The sequence below is a fragment of the Protomyctophum bolini genome (genome assembly GCF_963924005.1).
Source record: "Protomyctophum bolini genome assembly, chromosome: 16".
Classification (NCBI taxonomy): domain Eukaryota; kingdom Metazoa; phylum Chordata; class Actinopteri; order Myctophiformes; family Myctophidae; genus Protomyctophum; species Protomyctophum bolini.
This window is the reverse complement of record NC_137877.1, coordinates 39,148,231-39,170,167: the sequence shown is the minus strand read 5'-3', so window position 1 is coordinate 39,170,167 and position 21,937 is coordinate 39,148,231. Positions and strand designations below refer to the sequence as shown.

At 41.9% G+C, this 21,937-nt stretch overlaps 4 protein-coding genes across 6 annotated transcripts in view; 1 reads left to right on the top strand and 3 right to left on the bottom strand.

Annotated features, from left to right (window-relative positions):
* Positions 1-105: 105 nt before the first annotated feature.
* ing1 (inhibitor of growth family, member 1) lies at positions 106-5,392 on the bottom strand. The gene is made up of 4 exons (XM_080786270.1): positions 5,233-5,392; positions 3,673-3,846; positions 2,995-3,143; positions 106-2,788 (listed from the first exon to the last, which is right to left on the bottom strand). The coding sequence occupies exons 2-4, from the start codon at positions 3,809-3,811 to the stop codon at positions 2,153-2,155; spliced, it is 924 nt and encodes a 307-aa protein (XP_080642396.1). The 5' UTR covers positions 3,812-3,846; positions 5,233-5,392; the 3' UTR covers positions 106-2,152.
* A 922-nt stretch (positions 5,393-6,314) lies between these two features.
* Positions 6,315-14,241, bottom strand: LOC308330505 (ATP-dependent (S)-NAD(P)H-hydrate dehydratase-like). 3 transcript variants are annotated; one of them, XM_080785388.1, is made up of 12 exons: positions 13,949-14,241; positions 12,585-13,055; positions 11,991-12,455; positions 10,398-10,548; positions 10,258-10,303; positions 9,552-9,640; positions 8,777-8,885; positions 8,532-8,582; positions 8,308-8,412; positions 7,654-7,774; positions 7,291-7,411; positions 6,315-6,629 (listed from the first exon to the last, which is right to left on the bottom strand). In XM_080785388.1, exons 1-12 carry the CDS (start codon positions 13,998-14,000, stop codon positions 6,479-6,481), a joined length of 1,932 nt encoding a protein of 643 aa, XP_080641514.1. In that variant the 5' UTR covers positions 14,001-14,241; the 3' UTR covers positions 6,315-6,478. The 3 variants fall into 3 exon arrangements, with proteins under 3 accessions (XP_080641514.1, XP_080641516.1, XP_080641515.1); XM_080785390.1 differs by having other exon boundaries at positions 12,585-12,771; positions 13,949-13,995; XM_080785389.1 differs by lacking the exon at positions 13,949-14,241 and having other exon boundaries at positions 12,585-12,771; positions 12,867-13,008.
* Positions 14,242-14,410: 169 nt separating this feature from the next.
* rab20 (RAB20, member RAS oncogene family) lies at positions 14,411-18,723 on the top strand. The gene is made up of 2 exons (XM_080785574.1): positions 14,411-14,875; positions 17,315-18,723. Exons 1-2 carry the CDS (start codon positions 14,686-14,688, stop codon positions 17,896-17,898), a joined length of 774 nt encoding a protein of 257 aa, XP_080641700.1. The 5' UTR covers positions 14,411-14,685; the 3' UTR covers positions 17,899-18,723.
* Positions 18,724-18,776: 53 nt separating this feature from the next.
* The window catches only part of col4a2 (collagen, type IV, alpha 2), an 87,699-nt gene continuing 84,538 nt past the window's right edge, over positions 18,777-21,937 (bottom strand). The window contains exons 46-48 of the mRNA XM_080786031.1: positions 21,323-21,514; positions 20,900-21,186; positions 18,777-20,627 (exon numbers count right to left, since the gene is read on the bottom strand). Coding sequence (XP_080642157.1) covers positions 20,373-20,627; positions 20,900-21,186; positions 21,323-21,514 — 734 coding nt within the window. The 3' untranslated portion in view covers positions 18,777-20,372. The remainder of the gene's footprint in view (positions 20,628-20,899; positions 21,187-21,322; positions 21,515-21,937) is intronic.

Below are 21,937 nucleotides of genomic sequence, written 5' to 3'. Positions count from 1 at the left end.
TGTTGTTCCCTGTGTCATTTTTCTCCCAGCACTTGTAAAGTAAAATTAATTCATTATGTTAAAGGGCTCTAATCACGTAGCCAAGTGTATCGATTAAAGGGACATTTCACCGCTGGAAGAAATAGTATTTGTAGTAGATAACAGTGGCACAATTTAAAATTTGTACTCTATGGCCAGAACAATTATGTAGTCTGTGTTTTTGACTGAGATATTGCTGGATTACTACAATGACCATAATGCTTTCATATATTATCAATTAATTCTGCATAAAGTGAATGATTTAACTTTTTTTGTTGAATCTTCATGATTATGGAATACAGCTCATGAAAATAAAAAAAATCCTATCAAAATATTTATTTTACGAGACCACTAAAAATAAATCTATTAATCGAGAAATGTCTGACGTCTGAAAAGCATATTGATGTATGCAGTCAATACTTGGTTTGGGCTATTTTTGAACAAATTATTTCATCAATGTGGCACTGTTTGCTTTGATCAAACAAAAAGGTAGTGCAAACCAGTAGTGGGGAGGTGTTGACCGCAGGAAATAAAACTTTGACTAAGAAAGGAAAGAGGCCACACAGCTCTTAGTCACGATGCTATAAGCTTTAAGCCAACGTTTCGACAAGCAGGTTGCCTTCAGGGTATGAATGGTACCGTTTTCTTTGATAACAGCTGTAAATTCATTTGTATTGTTGAATCATGTCTCACACTTTTTATCCAATGATTTTGTAACCCATTTTTCACCCCTGTCAATTATCTAATGTGATCCTGGGCTCTACACACCCTCCGCCAACCTGGGGAGAGCAACAGACTTGCCACATATTCCTCTTGACAATACAACCTACTGTAGATTCTCTGTGGGGATCAGGTCAGTTAAGCACAGTAATACCATGGTCAGTACACCAGTTACTAGTAGTTTTGGCACTGGGTAGGTGCCAAATTGAGCTGAAAAGGAAAATCAGCATCTCCATTAAGCTTGTCAACATACTGAAGTACTCCTGTGGCTGTGTTAAAACCAGTACATTTTCACTCAGTGGACCAACACCATGCAGACATGGCCTAAATAATCACTGTTTTATCAAGTCCAGAGTCAACACAACCAGGATTTAGTGGTCCTGTGGACTATTCTAATGAGCTGTATGTCATAATCGAGATTAAAACAAAGGTTTTAAATATTTCACTTTGTGCAATGAATCGAATATATGGATGTTTCACTTTTTTAATTATATTCTGGAAGAAAATGTACTTTTCCATGATATCATTTTTTGAGAAGGAGCTCTATTTGACATTTTCCTGTGGTCTAGGACAGCTGATGTTGAATACAAGGTAACTTAACATTGTGACTAATGTTACTGGTGGTGAGTAACAAACAGTGGTGTAAACACGAGTATCCAATAGCACTAGATAAGAGAACACTCAAGACAAGAGGTCTAACGTGGAGTTGTTGCTTTGCTATTTTTGAATATGACCGTGGTGTGGAGCTCTGGCAACACTGATAGGGGAGTGCAATCTATTATGAGAGCCCTCCAGTACAGGCCAGGGGATTTCTAAAGGTAAAGTCTAGTAGATCCTAGATCCAGAGGGGCAGTGACTATGGGACCTACCAATACAGTACGTCTTGTGATAGAACATGCCTACATTGTAGCATAACATGCAGAAACCAAGTAACTGAACAGACTACAGAACAGAATTATAATTATGGGTTTAAGGGCTGACTAGCTTGTTCTACAACTCGTGATTATCCTTTTGACTAGACGGAATAACTTTCAGACAGGGCTGATCTGATAGACTGAAAATGGTATATTCATTCAGAAAATAAACCTTGTTTATAAATGTTTTATTAGTTCAGCATGGGACAGTAAGATGGGTAATTACATGCATGATACAACATCTTAGCCGATAACTACGGTTGGTCATGTACGTGTAGGACAATTGTTAAAACATGCAGCTTTGCTGAGAATCCTGACCACAAAGTGTAATCTAGCTTTACGGCTTTTTAGCACTTAACATTACAAAAATAACGCTTTACAAGAGCTCTCTTCAATTCATCATTCAAATAAAACTGCAGGTAAATGAATACAAATGCAAGAGCCACAAAAGGAATATAATACATTACATTAATAGTGTTCATTGGACCAGGCAGAAGTAGCTACCTGTTGTATGCTCGCTCTTTCTTGGCCCTTTCTAGGGCCTTGTCCATGGTTTTCTCATTCTCACCCCTACACTTTGGGCAGAACCACTTGCCCTTGGGCTTATGATGAAGTCCCACACATGAGAAGTGGAACCACTCAATAGGACATTCATCATTATCACAGCCAATCATCTCCCCATAGGACACCTGCTCACACAGGCAGTATGTTGGCTCATCTGGGTCAATAGGCAGGTCTGGGGGTGAGACTTCTCTCTCAGATTTACCTTTTGACCGTTTCTTCTTCTTTGAGGACGAGGTTTTAGCCCTCTTTTCCCGTGATGCCCCCATGCCAGCGTCCTCGCTGTGCTCTAGACCCACGTAGCTTTCACGATTCTCCCCGTTTTTCTGGCGTCTTGAACGTTTACCTCCAGACTTGTCGCCGCCGGCTGAGCTTGGGGTGACCTCATCACGTCTTTTGTCATGGTGGCTTGCCTTACCCGGAGTGATGGCGGCTGATGTTGACGATGTCATGGAAGCTGGAGTGGTTGGCGTGGAGGTTACTGGGGGGGCGTGACTTTCCGGGGGTTCCTGTGATGAATGCAGGAGCTCCGAATGCCAATCTACTTGTCTCGTTCTGTTTTCAACCAGCTCCACCTAGAACAAGTGGGGGGGGGGATATTTATTATCTCATACATAGCTAAATGGCAGTAGCAATAGTTCAGCACAAGCTAACGTAGATTTGTTCTATTCTTTTAGAAAGAGAGTTGTAAGATTATTTTTGGTGGCTTTGATAGCTATTTGAGAAAATTAGTCAAAAACGTATTTGGCTTAGAATGAGTTTTAATGTGTTCCATACACACCATTTGACCAGCAATCTGGATCTTCTCATCTCCAAGCTCTTGGCTGCGGATAAGTACCCTCTGAATAGATAGCTGAAGCCTGCGTCGTTGGAGGGGGTCTGACTCACGGCGGTAGCGTTCATAGGCATCATCAAGCTCCTGTAGAACATCTGCCAGAAACAAAATGAGGTTTGTAATTAGACATAAAGCAAATGACAAGGTGTGTACAGAATTCTCACACTGTGTACAAAAAAGTTTAAATGTTTAAATTGTCATACTGGGACATTTAATTTAATTATGAATGAAGGGGTGAATAAGAAAAATACTACTACACTGTAAATCAAAATCAACACTCCCTCCCACCAGTCAGATGTTCAAATGACAATGCTGTCAAATAGACCCACTAAGAAAGACGTTTACTGCAACTATTTTTGCACGAACCACATAATACTCTTGGAAACCTACAGAAAGCATGATGTATTGCAAGAGAAATAATTTAGGATATGGGCTGTTTGTCAGTTTGAGATTTCTGCAATCACTTAAAATGTGTTAAAAAAATAATGTCAAACATTGATATCAAGAAGTATTGATTATCATTCACATCACAGTAAGGTTTGCTGTAAGACCTGGATATGTATGAGTGCAGGTGTCAAATGTTACACTTTTAACATTCATTCCTATACTGACTAGTTTCTTTACCTTGATATTTTGCATCAATTTCCTTCATGAGGGATACATTCCTCTGTAAATCGAAAGGAAGTGATTCAACCAGATCCAAATATTCCTCGACATAATTTGCAACAACGTGGACTGGATCCCCATTAGTTGGGTTCAACATTGCTGGTGTGTCTTCAGAGGTTACACCCAGCGCTCCTGTAGAGACAAATAAATATGTCGTGACTTGAGATGAGATTCAATTTATTGTCAATGTACAGTACAAGTACAGCACAGCGAAAAGTAACAACTTTTGATACAGCATCCTCTGCAACAAATACATCTAGCAACTATTAGTGGAAGCTATACTTTACTGGTATAGAGGGTATGCGCATGCATGAAGTGAATGGTAAATAGTAGTTTAACGTTGTTTAATGCAATCGGATAGGACTTTTCTGTTTGGATGTATGGGCTGTCAAGGCCAGAAAAGTAGTTTGCCACTCAGTAGGCCGTTCCCGCATAACCTCTATTGTACTGATACCATATGATTATGAATTGAATGCCCAATCCTTTTTTCCGGTGATCCTATTGGACATGTTTTGACTGTACTGATTACATTTATGTTTGACTGTACCCTGTACTGATTACATTTATGTTTGACTGTACCCAATCAATCAAACAAACAAGCTCTACACTACTGGTGGTGTCACCACTTTCATGGACCCTTTTAAATACTATATAACTAGCAGTAGCTGCTATAAGAAATAACTAGAATAATGAAAGTCATCTGTCAAAGTGTCTGCTATAGACTTTGACAGGTAAACACAGCTGAGTTTCATTCGTTGTTACTTTGTCAATGCCAGCGTGAACAGTTAACACAGGCAAACAGATAGCTGTTTGATTTACAGTAGACCGTAAGGAACACACGTACTCTGTAAATGAAACACACCCACAACCAAAAGCCACAATTAACGTGTGTACGTCGTGACTCGTCTGCGAAACGGGGTAGTTGAAGAGCAAAAAAGCATGGATAAGATACTACAGGAAAGATATAAAATGTACTAGTTTTCACCGTGGTTGCTGTTAGATTTGCGCACTCCACCAACGCTTTCAGAATCTTTTGCTACACAAACAAATTAACGAGAGTTTTAGGCAAATATGGTTTTACATTTCGGAACATTAAATTACTTGGCAGCGCTACCTCAGTGTATAACAAAGTTGCTAACGGTTAATCGGTATATAACGTTACGTTAACCTAAGATTATGGTCTTGCCAAATATGTTTACGCGTGATGTAAAAAATGTGATCACATTTGGTTTAGCAAACGACAGGCGCCTTCACTTGGTTACTTACGCGCTACTGTGATAACTACTACGTTATTACCGTTTCATTGTTCCGAGTGGAAAAACATTTGGCCAGTAACTGCAATCAATGCAATAATTGAAAGTGGTTATTAGCACTTGCTGTAGCGTTTTAACCCACGGTTTGCCACGATAACAGTTAGCCAAGTAAGTTAGCGTGTTTAGCGTACAGTATGCAAATCTGTCAAGATCAAAACGCTTTAATAATGCATTTAGCAAGTGAGTTGTACTTTACATAAATTACCTTAACTGTGTTGTTCTGCGTGGTGATCGTTGCGCCGCATTAGCTGTTCTTTAGCCGTGATGTGAAACAACAAACGACGTCTCATGGACTACTAAAATACTACAACATGAAAACAACCAACCCACCAAGCATCAACCAACCTGGTTAGCAACATTAGCAATGGGTTCAGCTAGGTCTTCGGTTGTGCGCGTGCGCATTGCAGCTACATTCGTCCCACTGCGGTGTCGCGCGAGGAAACCTGATGTACAAGATCACAGCGCGTCGCGTCGCGACTAGCGGTGAGCTTGTATGTTGGCGATCTTTGGCCGCGCGACACCGCCATGTGACGAAAAAAGACTTGCTGCTGGAAGGCAGCCTTTTGTTGTGGTGTCGTGTCTCCCTCTGAATGTGGGCTAGCGAGCGCAACTTCTTTTTATTACAAACAATAGGTGGAAGAGGAGATATGTCTGTATTTGGCGAAGAAACCTACGCAGTACAGTAGTAATTTAATTAATCCTCCACTCTTCTGGTTTTAAACGGCTGAGACACGGAACATCTGGTGACTGTTGTTCTCCACAAATAAACTTCTAGGTCGCAAACTCTATCCAAACAAATCTCCATTGTAACGAAATGAAAGATGGTCAAACTATAGCCCCAATAATGTCCCCTCAGTCCCTACGCTCATTCTGTAGTACAGAACAGAATGAGCGTAGGGACTGAGGGAACATATTGGGGTGGGGCTAGGTTGTAACTGATAGTCACTGATAAAACGATGTTTTACCAGTTTTACTTTTTCGCAATGTTAACAATCCTACTTGTTATGTGGCGAATTCTTCTTGGCCAGGCAGGCCAGCCCAGAACAGAAATGTTTGGGACAATGAATATATAGCCTACTACCAAATGGTGGCGATGCTGTACACTAGTCAGTACAGAGCTACACCTAACAAACAGAGTGAACATATTCCCTTCAGAAATAACATTATTTTTCATAAAGTCAAATGAGCTTTACCTTTGTCAACATCGCCCCCATGTGGCAAGTGCGACAGAATCAAATAACAGCATCAGTTTTATTTATTTCCTGATATTTATTTCATATTCAAACAGGCATATAATTAACACAGCACCATCTTATTGTGTGAGCATGGGATTATGAAAACTCTCCTGGCCGGGTGCCATTTCTCATACCTGCATCAAACCACCCCATTCAGACTTTTGCTTGAGCAATTCTCCACATCCAGTAGAACCACTATACACTTTTTTCCCCTCTTCAGTTTTCAAAGAGCTTTTTGAAGGCAGTGTTTATCTCCTGGATCATATCTGAGGTGGTAGTGGATCGGCCGTGTTGATGGAATGCGTGACTGTTGCATTGCCTGGTCAGGGAGCAAGCCCCAAACGCTGCGATGATTGATGGATTTACACTGAAAGTTGGATGAGACAGATTTGTTCAAAGATTAGGAAGCATCCCAGACATATCTTAATAACGGCTTCAGTTTAAAATAATACAATCAATATTTATAAAGTACAACACTGTAAGATCCACTGTGTTAAAGGAGAATTCCATGCTAGAAGGCTTTCTTACCTTTATTTGTAGTTGTTACGTCCCCACCAAAGAGGTCCAGGTGTTATTGTGTGCAAAAGCCCATTATTGGCTATTTCCCCTACCATAAGCCCTCAATGACTTGAATTGAATTGCATTGAATTGAATGGGGCATTGGGGTGTTGTGCTATTTATTTATTTTTGGGGTGTTGTGCTTATTTCCATCGCTCAATTTGTTTTGTTGCATATATCCTCTCTTCATAATGTAAATAGTATCCCAAGCACAAGCAGCACACTTTACTACTTATTTCGATGGAAATAAGCAAATTAGCACAAAAACCCAACCCCCATTGAGGGCTTAAATTAGGGGAAATAGCCAATAATGCACTTTTGCACAAAATAACACCTGGATAAAGGTAAGAAAGCCTTCTAGCATGGAATACTCATTTAATGTATCAATTTGTAACTCAGAGGGCCATATAGTTCCATTTATACACTCTCAGAGTATACATACATTGCCAAACTAGCATATATTTCTGTACCTTTTGTCAATTCCTGCAGATGAAGCATAGGCCCAGTGTGCTAGCACACCTAGAGCTCCAGAGAGAAGATCACCTTGTCCTCCACATCGTCTCCCACTGCCCTCAATGCCGCAAAGGGTCACTGTAAACAAGGACACTATCAGACAGTGATATTACATGCTCATTATACTAACCTGGAACAACATATTTTCAGATAGGGGTCGGCGGCCAATTACATATATTGTTGATGTGAAAATGTTTGAGAACCACTGACATAGAAACATGGGTTTTTCAGAAAACTGTTAGGATTTAGAAGACATTTGTAGAATTGTCCTCAGGTCTGAATGTTAAAGTGGTTGGATGTGGTGGATGCTGAGTACCAACCCTTGGTGCCATCCGTGATTACATCCTGTTCCCCTTTGAGCACCACAGTGACGTTGCCCATAGCTACACTGAGCTGCATGGCACTCCTCTGATGATCATCGCTGTCCATAGGTTCTTGGTGCTAAAACATTGTCACAAGCATGCACGCATGCACACACACACACACACACACACACACACACACACACACACACACACACACACACACACACACACACAAATATTCATTGTGTTTGAAATGGAGGATGTTGCCGTTTATTAGTCCCTTGTTGAATTTAACTGAGAAACCCACTAGGGTTGTCATGAAATTGGTCATTCAGTTAATTGTGATTAACGATTTAATTGTGTTTCTGGTTGGAACATACAAATTACATTTCTTTTACGGTAGTTTCAGAGGGGAATTGACTGACGCGCCTTTGTTAATAATTAATTTTCAATGAGATTATTTTTGACTTGAGGAGAAGTTGAGGGTCGTTGTCCGTTGACTTGACACAAGCTGGAGTGAAAATAGCAGATCCATAAGTTCTCGAATATTTATGCACATGCTTTAAGCAGATTCTATACAGATGAATGGAAACGACTGACGATTATGCAGAAATAATAATCATCTCAAATAACCACGATTAAGCTATTATATAATGTAATAAGACCCACCAGTGCCTCGTATAGTCGCGTGAACTCCATTAAGTTAGGTGTAAGAATGCCCTTCTGGTACCCTTGAATGACAGATGGCTGCTGTGAAACTAGCCATAATCCATCCTGTTGAAGAAAAACAAACAAACCACTCACCTACACTGTAAAAATCAGTGCAATGCTGATGTTTGCCATTAAAATACAATCTCTTCCACAGCCAATAATTTAACAAAATGAGGACTTACTGCATCAATAATTATAGGAATATCTCTTGCTTTTGTCTTCTCTATTACCTCCTAAAAAGGGGGGAAAGTTTCAATTGAAGATGATAATGATCAGAAAATTACAAAAAAAAATACATACTTGACATTTGATCGTCTAGCCAGGTGCTCAAAATGCTATTGCATTTGTCAAATAGTTGCTGAAAATGTAGACAAGACAAAACACAGTGGAAAATTAGTGTTGGATACTGTAGGTATATTTCACATGCCTTGGCTGTTTTCAGGAGTGCGTCCTCCCTCCCTAGTCCTGGGCCGACCACCAGGCTGTGTAATCTTGGGAGCCACTTCTCTATCTCCTCCACTGCATTGGGGCTGTCCCTATATAAATAATACACAAATGTGCCACAAAGAGGATGTTTAACACACCGGCGTAGGGTCCATTGGGCCACACGGGCCGTGGCCCAGTCAGTTTAGAGCTGGCCCAGTCTAACTTCGAAGAAAGGGGGCGAAAAAACAAGAAAAACAACAAAAGATAGACTACTTTGGCATCCCTTGTGCATGCAAATTTCTGTTTAGTATAGCAAACCACAGCATGCAAGCCGTCTTTGTTTAAATGGTCCCCCAAACCGTTCACACAGCTTCGGCCGGGGATGCGCTGCGCGATGCTAATTTGCCCAGTCAATCATTTGATCCACGCTACGTGCCTGGTTTTACATGCCCATAGCATCATGGGTAACACTTCTATGTTAAGCTCTGATTTGGATATGGTACACTATCTCCATACTGTATCACATCATTAATCCTACTATACACATGTTTATAACATGACCAGTTGGCAACTGAGCAAGTGAACATTAAGCACACCATGAAGAACAAAAGTAAACAAAGAAGAATACCGGTATATAATTTATGTCTCAATGTTTACACCTACAGTAGTACTCTGAATATTTGAATATGTGGAGTAATACAATTGTTGTGTTCATGTATACGGTTTACATTGTAAATTGTGGTTGAAAAATAAACACTCTCTCAAAGCATACTTACAGTACAGGATGGACTATGAGCTCAGGGCTGTATGACTTGATTACAGTTGCAGCATCCCTGGTGCAGAATACATGAGACAGATCAGCACCCTATAGAGAGAGCAAAGACACAATGTCATACTACACTTATAAACTAATAAGAACGGATGGAAATGTTAAAGGAACACTATCATGCCTCTGATGTGCATTTCAGTAAATTTTTAAAGAACATCCAGTGAGCAAACCTTTCAGCACAACTTCAGCTGCATTTAACAGACAGAAGACTGCTCAGTTTTATACCCATTGAGTGATACATTAGCCCTACAACAAGTACACTGTGGAGGGGATATATAATGTACAGATAATGTTAAAGCGGTCATAAGTAAGCCCATAGGTCTCTTGTTTCTGTACCTTGAGTTGGCTTGATGTACAAGTCAACTACATTCCCTTGGATATGACTAGTATGTTGCATGGGCATACAAACCCAATCGAACCCTTCTTTGGAACGACTCTGCCGAGAATTGAACCCGACCTCCTGATCTCAGGGCAGACACCAACCACAGTGCCACCGAGCTGAATACTTTATTAGTCAGAAATGCAAACGGCACAAGATACAGTCAGACATTTGGGCTAAAAAGGATAAGTGTAGCTAGTGTAGTAATGTTGAAAGCCATGATAGTGTCCCTCCCTTTAATGATTGTTCAAGCTTGAAAATGATGTGCATTTACCACTTTTAGTGCAGAGATGGCAGCAAAGTATGGCGCTCCCGTGTACCTGAGATGACAGACAGAAGAGGAAAAGAACTAAGAACAAGGCTCCATAGAGAATCAACACATCCTTTAAAATGCACTCCTATTGCACAACGTACTCTTGGCAACCGCCAATGATCCCAATTCTTCCATCTTGACCCTTGTGCTTTTTTGATGTCAGTGGAGGGATGATACTCTTCACCAGTGTAAGGATGTCATCATCCATCCCTCTGTGCCCCTTGGAGCCAAAGCTGTAGTAGCGATCAATGACTGGGAGAAACACAGCGAGAGATTAAATTAAATGCCAGCTGAGGCTGACGATATACTACTGTACATAGGCCCAGTTCAGAATGCATATCTGGTTGTATCCAGATATATCCAGCTCGTGTCTATGTCCAGTTGAGATGGATTGCTGTTGCACCTTAAAATGGAATGTGCCTCAACTGTGTTTTAGTGTCCACTTATTTGCTCAATATGCAAATAATCATGCTCAAAAACAGTCTTCTACCAGGCAAACAAGATGTTCCATGCACTCTTGATAAATAAGACTATCCCCTTATGTTTTTGCTTAAGCCATTTTTGGGATAGACTTAATACCTGCCACCTGTTGTATAACTTACCCACATGGTGTTAAGAATAGCTTGTGCTGAACCAACTCCGCAAAATAAAAATCTGATGCATTGTAAATAACTTAATCTTTATTCACTCTGGGCCCGTCTGGGGGCCTCTAGTGTTTTTTCAAGAGCCTTTTTGGAGAACGTAAGTCCCTGTTTAAAACAAAGAGACGTCATTCTCACAGGAACATTAAGCTATCTATATAAATATCTAGTGAAAAGATCCGCTGCTCAATTGAATTACTTGACAAAAGAAGAAAAAAAAGATGCAAGCTGCTGCAGTGAATCTTTAGGACTTTCCAAAGTTTTCAGGCATTGCGGATAACGCCACCTAACCAACATTTACAAAGCTTTACAGGCAAAGACTAGCCAAAATGTACATGCAATGTTATTGAATATAGGATGCACTTGGTGACAGGGACACATTTGTGTTCCCACTACACACTACATAATGTGTATTATGTGTCGTATCCCAATTTTCTCCCAATTTGTCAATGCCCCCGTGTACTGGGGCTTGGTGGAGGGTTACTCCATATGCCTCCTTTGATTTGCCACTTATCACATGGCAGCACTGAGTTTCACGGGGAGAGCATAACACCTGCCCAGTGACTCAGACACTTTGACCAACCAGTAGGAGTTAATAGAGCAACAAAAATGACACAATCCTTGACGGCTTTCCATCTGTGAACTCTGCAACTGTTTGTTTAAGCACCCAGCCAGAGGCACCACAGTTGGGAATCTAACGCCTGGTTCTCTGCCGTAGTAGTGGGCAAGTGTTTTACCTCTCCACCACCCAGAATATACCAAGACGTCTTGAGGGAAAAATCAAGACAGTTCAGACCTGTGTTTAAAGCTTGCAGCCATGCAGAGTATCCAACTCCAAGATGCATTTTGAATGCCTTGTCTGAGCCGGCCCATAGTGTCTACTGCACTGAGGAACCACCCCAAAACAAAACAAAGAAAGAACCTCACGCAAAACACAATTGTAGGCCTACTGTAGCGGAGTAATTAATGGCTCTATCGTGTTGGTCAATATTGTGGATATATCTTTTGAGGTCTCCATCTTGAGGCTCCAACGTCACAGAAAAAAACGAATACCTAATGAATTGGGATCTGGGTTGAACTGTTGACTTTGTTGGTTCAAATAATCTGCCGGGGTTGAAGAACGTCGGTGATGATGATGACTGGACTGGCCACGTGTACAAGAGGGAGAGGCACTGGTGGAGTATACAGGGGCACTGGCGGAGGGGGGCACCGTCCTGGACGCTGCCTCTGCCGGGGGAGCAGAGCTGGCAGGGGAGATGTTGGAGAACATCTGGCCAAGCATCTGCAGCATTTGGAGCTCCCTGGCGTGCTCGACCTCTCTCCGACGGTCCTCCGCCCGCAGACGCTGCTCCTCCATCCTGTAGAAGCACTCCTCAGCCTGGGCGCTCTGCTCCAGAAACTGCTCCATTAGCTTCTCCATGGGGAAGTTTGCCCGCCGCTTCCTCTGCCGTTTGGGTTTCCCGGGCGACAGACTACTGACTCCCTGGCCACCGTTCTTGTTTTGCCTCAATGTTGCACCTGTAGTGAAAGCATTAAAAATAGTAAATTATTAAAAATTTACAAAACATCAGGTCTGAACAGTGCATTGTTTTTGTTTTAACATAATATATAGAACTGGTATTATATGGACACAGTTTGTGCACTCACCATTGTTCCCCACTGTCACTTTAACGGGAATAGGAATGGGAACACTTGGATACTCCAGCTTCACTTCGGTTTCCGCAGGAATGGGACATTCTCCCATGGTCTCCGAGTATGTATCCTGAGCATCATCTCCATCCTCTTCCGCCCCGTCCCCCGTCTCATCACCACACGCCCCGCTGTCAATGAACTCCTGGGGGTCAATCGCAGGTCGGTTGCTTAAAATCCGTTCCATCGTGTCGTAAAACTTACATATCTTGTGATACTGCCCGTTGTTCCGTAGATTACCTTCCTTCGCTAGCAAATATTGCCTTTTGAGGCTCTTAATCCGCACGCGGCACTGGTCCGAGGTCCTCTCGAAGCCCATCACCCCCAGCCTCCGCGCGACATCTCGGTAGACAAAGCTGTTTCGGAAGTTTCCGTCCAGCGCTACCTGGATGTCCTGCTCCCCCCAGATGTTCAGCAAGGTTCTGGTCTCTACATCCGACCACAGAAAACCCCGTGTTGTATTTGCATGCATATTATAGTCGGTCGGTCCAAAAGTAAGGTCGCCTCGTAACAAACAGTAAAGCAAGCCAAGCAAATGGATCAAATGTTGACACACTGCGGATATGATGATGATGGACGGCTGATACGGCGGTTTGCTGCCCCGTTTTTGCTAACGTTACATCACAGCCGCGATACTCCCCCCTCCCGGTATACTCCAAATAAACTATTGGATCGTCCAACTTTGTGCCACCTATAGCAATTAGTATTCCCAGCTTTTAAATATAAGCAATTTCCTGTTCTGTAAAAACTATTCGTATGCTAGCCAGTGTCTAGAATCTTTATCATCTACGTCAAAATACGTTCTTTGGGTGACATTTAGCCGTCAAAACTGACCTGGGACCTGTAACCCCGCCCACAACCCGACATCTAAACATGACTGGATCAAATGCCAAACTGACCCCAGTTCAGTGGTCTAAACCTCATGTGGTATTGCTCCGCCCACATCGTCCATGCTGCCTGCTAGGGCATCTGCCCGAGGTCCTAGAGTTCCTCCTTGTTGTTACTTGTTATTATTTTGTCCCCTGCACTGAAATGCTAAATTAGTCTGACAAAGATTTGTTTTGTGTACAACTTTTAGAAGCAAAGACATTAACCTCGTGGGAATAACTATAATTTATCTTAACGCCGTTTATACTTTACCTTCGTTATTATTCACATAGACCAGTGTTACAACAATCGACAGCGCAACTGTGATGACGCAAAAGGCGACCATTTGAGTCCCTGCTTGCGGCATTCTCTCTCTGTCTTTCACTTTTCCACCTCACTATTATTATGTCAACAACCACCTCATTCATTTCGATGCCAACCCGGATTCTTCTTACCTAAACTGGCTCTGCGTGTCACCGCTGAGAACAGGACAATGTTCTTGATCATGAGCTTATTATTTTTGTCCTGTGCAACACAGGAAGAAAGCTTTGATATTTACTGGAACTCAATTGGTTGGAGCAATTAAAGGTACATGGACACATTTTGTAGCGTACTCAAGTAGTCTATTTCTCTACAGGAGTAATATTTTGCATAGTTAATATGTTTGTCATATTTCGTCAGTGGCTAAATGAAAGTGTTTTACTTGTTTGGTTTGTTCGTCTTTATTGCGCTTGTTGCAACGTGTAATAAAACTTGTTTTTACAGTGAGTGAGACTGGTGTAGGTTTGGCATTGTGTACTATAGAATGGTGGATTGTGTCGAGTACAAGAAAGAACACAACAATCCGCTCATCCGGGCGACCCTGGTTAGACAAATCGCACGCACCACTTTTCTAACCAAAGAGATTGTACTTTTTGACTCACTTCCCGTTTCACCTCAATACTTTTTTGAAGTTCACGTCTGACTGCAACAAGATGAGCCACTCTGGATAGCAGTAGAGCTTTCTTCTAGCTTCATTGTTATGTTGTAACCTCCATATTTTAAACTCGGAACAAATGTCGGATACGGTACCGTAAACAATTCGTTTTTTTGTTCTGATGGAGTTTTATGAACGCAACGTCAAGTTGACTGGCTAGAAAAGGACTGTTGATCTTTTAACACCCCCCGAATTGAACCACCAAAGGGCACCAACATGCCCGAGATGTCGAAGATGAAGAAACCCGACGTGAAGGTGGTGATTCTGGGAGACATGAACGTCGGGAAGACGTCTCTGCTCCACAGGTACACGGAGAGGAAGTTCAAAGACACCATCAGCACCGTCGGAGGGGCGTTTTACCTCAAACAGTGGGGTCCTTACAATATCTCGATTTGGGACACTGCTGGTAATGCTCGCTTGTTTCTAAATATTGTTAGTTTTATTGTGTCACATTGTGTTTTTTCCCCCTGGCGTGGTTTATTATCTAACTTAACTGTAAGGGTTTGTCCTCCTGAGGGTTTGTACCATAGATTGTAAAAAGGTTTGTACACAGTAAAAAATCATCATTTTACAGATAAGGGCAGGTTCCATTATACTCTCAAGAGTTTGGGTCCATTTGAAGTTGGGTTCCACTTCCAGGCATTCCCACACTCGGAGATAACAGGATAACAGGATTTTAAGATTTGGCATGACTCATGAGACTATAGCCTAAACTTCAAGCAAACTTCGAGCAAATTGCTCTCTCAAAAGAACCAGGTATTTTCACTAAACACTTGTTAAGTTGTTTTCTAGTAAATTGGTTATAGCCTACACTACAGCAAAGTATACCGTTTAAATTGTAACTGTGTAAATAAATATATAAAATCACAAATGCAATTTGAACAACAACAACAGAGTGTAGACCCCTACCAAGGCCTGCAAATCTCCCCAGGCCAGTGCTCTTTTGAAAGGCCAAACATATAGCCCTGAAACATGACTGTCATGAATAATCATGTGAACCATGGCTAGGCCAAACCTAACCATAACCTTAACCGTAAAGCAGGAAACTTCAGTGTTTGTCTGAAAGTGCCGTTATCTCAGCTCTGCAGGAACCCAGTTTTGCTGATGGTGACACTGGGGGAAAAGTCATGGGTTCACTTTAGGTTTCTTCCTCTCTGAAGGAGCATACACAAGCAAATTCCAGGCAATCAATCCGGCTATTAGTTTTGAGGTGTTTGAGTAAAGATGCCCACCACACCAAATCGAAGGAATGTGTCCAGCACCAAATGCTGGTGTAAGGTGCTGTGAGGGTTTACACACAGTGGTCAGAGTAGTGTGACCACTGACCAGTGACATAATATAGGGCAAAGTGGAAGTAATGTCAGATACTATCTGTTTACCAGAGTTGCCCAATCATTTGCCTGCATCATCCCCAGATTCCCCACTATTGCAAAACGATGTATCTTTTCATCCGTTGCAAAGTACAAGTTTAGAGCCAATGTGTACAAATAAAGGAATATAAAGTTCACCACTGTTCACCTTTTCCCCTGACATTGTGTAAATGTTTTACAGTGGACCTTCCCAAGTAAATATTAATCTTGGTTAAAAGTGTGGTCGGACTCACACAGTGTATTACAAAGATAAGGGGCTCCGCTCCAGTGAGTCTGAGTTCCATAAACCCTATGGCCTCAAATGCTCCTATGTTTCTTGTGGGTTACAGAAATGTTGCATCAGCACTGAATCGTTAAAGGACCTATCAGTACAGGGATTAAACTATGTGACGATGGCCATTATGAGGCCTGTCCTATCATGTTTGTGACATTTTCCGCAGAATTTCATTTATTTTAACAGTAGAGCGTTGTACTCCTTTTACTCACCGATAAAGCGCTCTGAATGAGGTTCAGTATGTGATTTCTGCGGAAGTTGAATAGTCTTAGTAGCTCAGGGCCTTTCAGCTATCCACTCTGTTCCTCTCATCAGTCACATGATCAGTCACATTACATGGCTGTGATAGGAACGCTGGCAGAACCTGACTTCACGTCATGCTTTTAACCTTTTTGTCTTCTCCACACTCACCCGTTGACAATGAATATAGCACAGTTCTGTTCCAAAGGATGACTAAAGCATATATTAATAAGGGGGGCCAGATTTGTGTGGTTGACTTTTGGTTTCCGTAACATTATCACAGAGCATTATCACCTGGCTATGTCACGTCATGATCAGCTGTGTTTCACAATAGCACCAGTGTATGGCGTGGACCCTTCACCAACATTTCCCTAAAAAAACAACCCTTTGTTCCATTTCCCTGAAAGAGACCAAGAGACTATGACTTGAAAGGGTTGCCCCCATACAGAAGAGTGACGCATGACATTTCATCTGTATAGCTCAAAGGAATGTTACCAAAGTTCTACATTATCAAAACGGCACGCAGACTGGTCATTCTTTTATTCACACACTGTACCCTCAGGAATCTTGGCTGCATATGTCATCAACAAAGGTTCCCTTTGTTTCCCAGCTGCTCATGGTCTCTACTTTTCTTTTCTTTACAGCATTTTCGTCTTTCTGATGTAAACTTATTTTGTTCTTTCTTTTTTTCTGAAGAACAATGTAAACTTATTTTCCTTTGTCCATGGTTCTAAAGCTTCATCGTGATTTGGTGAGGTGGTGTGTTTTCCACACTGTCACACACGCCATTTGGTTACATTTGTACACTCAATATAGTAACACAGATGAGGATGTGGCTGTGTCGTTATTCCATGGTGTTACAGCTGTGAGTGCCTTTGCCCGTCTTATGATTGCATGTGCCTGTTGAGTTTCATTGGACAGTTGTCATCAGGCATTACTAATGGCTACCTCTCTACTCCAGGCCGCGAGCAGTTCCATGGGTTAGGCTCCATGTACTGTCGAGGTGCAGCGGCCATCATCCTCACCTACGACGTCACCAACTGGCAGAGCCTGGCCGAGCTGGAGGAGCGGTTCCTCTCCCTGACTGACACCGCCAATCACGACTGCATCTACGCTATAGTCGGCAATAAGGCAGACCTCACAGACCCCAAGGCCAATATGGCCACAGCTGTGGCCACGGATGACCAAGCTAAGGGCGAGGAGAGGACAGAGCCGGAGATTCCCTCTTCCTGCCCCACGCCCCCCGCCTCCCCCACCTTCCTCTCGGCGGTGAAACAGGTGAGCCGCGACGACGCGGTGGCACTGTACGGAAGGATACTGCGTTATAAGGGCCTGGACGAAAAGACCAGCCTACCCGCTGAGAAGATATGCTTCGAGACGAGCGCCAAGACTGGGTATAATGTGGACCTTCTGTTTGAGAAACTGTTTGACCTGGTGCTGCCTTCCATCCTCAGGAAGAGGAATGAGAACCATGGATCTCCCACCGTTAACCTGGAAGAGGGCAGCGGGGTGAATGGCAAGCGGACCAAAGCCTCCTGCTGCTAGGGCCTGCCAGAGAGTGGCCATGAACAGAAAGGTGACTGTTATTTTAAAGTTTCATCTACAAGTTGCTATGGTCGCAAAGACATACTGAGATAGTGAGTCTTGGTGAGCTTGTGTTAAGAGATCGGTTGTATTGGCTATACTGTATGTACGTGTATACACACACACACACACACACAGTTGAAGCTGTCAGACAATCAATGCTCAAAAGCAATATAGTGTTTTATCATCTGCAATGACATTTGAAGGAGTGCAGTTCTGGGAGATGCAGGAAATAACTTAATGCTGGCATACAAATGTGTACATTTTTGAAACCTTTCCATTAAATGGATAGAAGCTGATTTTACATAATGTGCAGCACAGGGTCGTGTGTGTCTATGATCAATCACTACTACTGATACACTTACATTGATACACATAAGTCAATCACTGCTATTAGAGTTTTGAAATGAGAGTTTTACTAATGTTATTGACCATATTTGCACATTGGCTATTTTCTCTTATGTCGTACTCCGAGGTGGGGTTACAAATAATTTATGACATAATAAAAATGGCTGCCATGTGAATGTTGTAAATGTATTATTATAGCACTAATTGTTAACCTGAGATGCGTGTTATATTGTGTAAAGTAGTCCTATTTTAAGGATTCCTTAATGCATAAAAATCACTTTTCTTGCTTTTATGATTCATTACTTGCTGTGATATTGATCTTTTACATTTGCACATAATCTGCACTGTAAATGTATTGAACTACTCATTGTAAATTCCAGTGTTAATGTTTTCTTTTTTTTTTAAGATGCTACGATAATAAAGATTTTTATTTTGAAATCCCATGACGCAGTTGTTTAGCAGCATGTGAGATTAGCAACAAAGAGCAGCAGTCAAGTGAACGCACATCACGTTTAATTTGTTAATTACAGTATAACGCTTAAAACAATGTCACTCAAGGCAATTGGCCCGACCGACGTCACTCGTCTTTAATCATCAAACTTCAAAGTTGAATCTCAAAAGGAACATGGAGTAGAACAATTGACCTACTTCTGAGAATGCTGAAGGCAAACGTTTGCTGTGATCAAAACAATTGCTCTGAACTTTGATCAGAGCTGTGGTGGCTGTTTACATTCTGTACTGTTGGCAGATTCAACTGACACACATTGTGTCATAGATCAACTATTTTTGATATGGGAAAACATAGTACAACTGGGTTACCAGTAGCAAAGGGGAGAATAACATGATGTGACATATTGGACAAAACAAGACGTAAGTTCATTTAGCAGATATAAATACAGAAAGAAATAATCAGTGCATTTTGTGTGGTCAAACGATACGATGTAATACAGAAGTAAACAATATACATGATTTAGAAATAACTGATGAATACATCACAAAAATTAACATCGATTTCAAGTGGGTCTATTTCATTGTATAAAAAGGTTAGACTTTGTACAAATATTTGAAGGAAAGGATAATACTGTTTAGTGTTTACTCCATTGTTTAAGACATCAAGCCAGGCATAATTTACAATCGTTTGAGGAGCAGTGTTAGTGGCATTGTTGGGCAATATACCGTACCCAAACAAGAATAAAAACCATTTAGAAAAGTTCTAACTGAAGCAGTGCACACACACGGGCATCTTTGGTTCAGCTGTAGTGTATGTTTGATCTTTCAATACAATGATGTACTGTATCATATCTGAGGTAATAAGTTAAAAAGAAATAAGCACCATTTAAAAAATACACTATTTTTCGAATGCTGATGGGATTGTCTTCTGCTTAAAAAGGGGGGGACTTTTCCCTCATAGCCAGAGGCATGGTATCATATTTACATAGGGGGGTTAAGATGGTAACAAGACAACTCACCCCGTTTCTGTTTTCCTCCCAGAATTTTCCCCAGTGAGGGGTGGGAGAGGCTGGACAGCAGACGGCTGGACTTTGAATTTCTCTAACTACCGGTATAAACTTTCATGACAGCAGACAGCCTAAGTACAAATATAATTTATGAAAAGCTACTACAGTGAAGTCTGTTCACAGAAGTTGTTAGTTGTAAGGCAAAACCTTACATAATACTAAATTGTTTATAGTATAGGGTCAATATAAGTAAAATAATATAGCCTTTCCACGGGAGTATCTTTTTATATTTTTCCAAAAAGAATACAAACAGCATATTACAAAGTTATCCCCCTCACTGGTGAAAATTTCCGGGAGGCAAAACGGGCAAGCACCGGGGTGAGTTGTACAGTATTCGTTAAGATAAGTATATCAATCACCCTCTGTTGCTTCTGTCTACAATGTAGACAGAAGCAACAGAGGGTGATTGTAGACTCTACATTATGGAGAGAGAAAACTGTCATGCGATCCATGTTTAGTTTACGGCTTCTTCCTGGTGCCATTGTTGAAAAGGCGGCGTTACAATTTCAATTACAATTTATACAATTTACAATTACAATTGTTGTAATTTGCTGTTGAAGAAAGTCTCGCTCACAGGTTCTTCATGCAGACCTGACAGCGGCTGATGCGTGAGAGGAGCTGGCCTGCTTTGAGGGTCTCTGACGTCAACTCGGTCTGGAAGGACTGGTCTAAGGAGGTCAGCCAGAAGCTCTGCTTGTTCAGAAAGTAGTGGCATGTGCCTTTGGCGCCGTTGCACTCGATAAACGGTGCCGTGCGGAAGTCTTCCAGGCAAGAGCCGGGCGACGACAGAGACTGGCCGCCTCCTTCATCTCCAGCTGCCGTGTGCTGTGAGACCAGGGACAAAGACACGGAATCAAGTAGATATCACGTAAGCCATAAATGTATACTTTCCGAAAAAAATTGATAGGCTATTTCTTTGCAAATAATTAGTAGATTTCTTCAGATTCCGCCACCTATAATGACTGGCCAAAATAGTGATAGTCAGATTGAGTACTGCTGTTTCAACAATGGTTATCGTATAAGCCTCATGCCAGTGAGTTTCACTTTGGGTCATTCATTGAATGAATTCCACGGTCAAAAAGGATGAGGGGACTTACCATAAGGAATGAATAACCAATCCACAGGCTCCGCCAGCCCACAGGACACTGAGGGATGGTGATGTCCTGGCTGTGGACTGCTATAGCAACCGACGGGGCTTCGCACACTGAGCAGCGGCTGATGTGTGGCACAATGGCCGTCTCTTCCACAGGCATCATGGGAAGAGGTGCCGTTGTCGACAACCAATAAGACTTATCATTCCGGCTGGCATAATAGCATACGTCTCCAGGGTTGCAGTAGAGGAAGGGCATAGTGTTGAACTTTGGCAGGCAGGAACCAGCCAATCCTGAAAAACACCAAGTCAGCATAATACTGTAATTCTAAGTACCGGTACACTCAGCAGTACACGTGTTGTGTAAAAAAGTACCTTTTTGTGCGAGGCATATATATAAACCTTGAGAATCTTTCACACAAAGACATACCTAGATCCTGGTTGTGGGCCTTCTCCTGCCCCTCAAAGTACAGCAGACTGTACCCGTCCCACAGTTTAGACATGCCCACGGGGCACATGGGAATCTGTTCTGATTGGCTGTGCTTCACCAGCAGGTAGCCCACGCTGACGCTGCGTCCGGCCATGCCAGTTCTCCCAGGTACACCGGGAAGGCCACGGCGACCTTCGAGCACGGATTCGGAAAAACAAAACGGACGTGTTAAGCTCAGGATTTGCATTGGAAAGCCTAAATATATCCTAAATCAGTTAAATGGAACATCATAATATGATTTATTTGGACAAACGTAATATTTTTTCTTTCATAACTCCCCTAAAAACCTGATGATATGAGGATGTCCCAATCATGTTTTCTGCTCCCGATCATTTGATTTTTATAGAACACTTGCCATATCACATCAGTACAATATCCAGTCTAATATCATGATATGGATAAAATATTGATACATGATCGGTCTTGATTTCCGATCACACGATCGGATCGGGACAGCCCTAGTCCACAAGTCTAGACTGATTATTTCTAGGCGCCTGCTCCATGTAGATAACGCTCATTTCCCATTCCTTTATAGTGCTTTACAATAACTCGCTA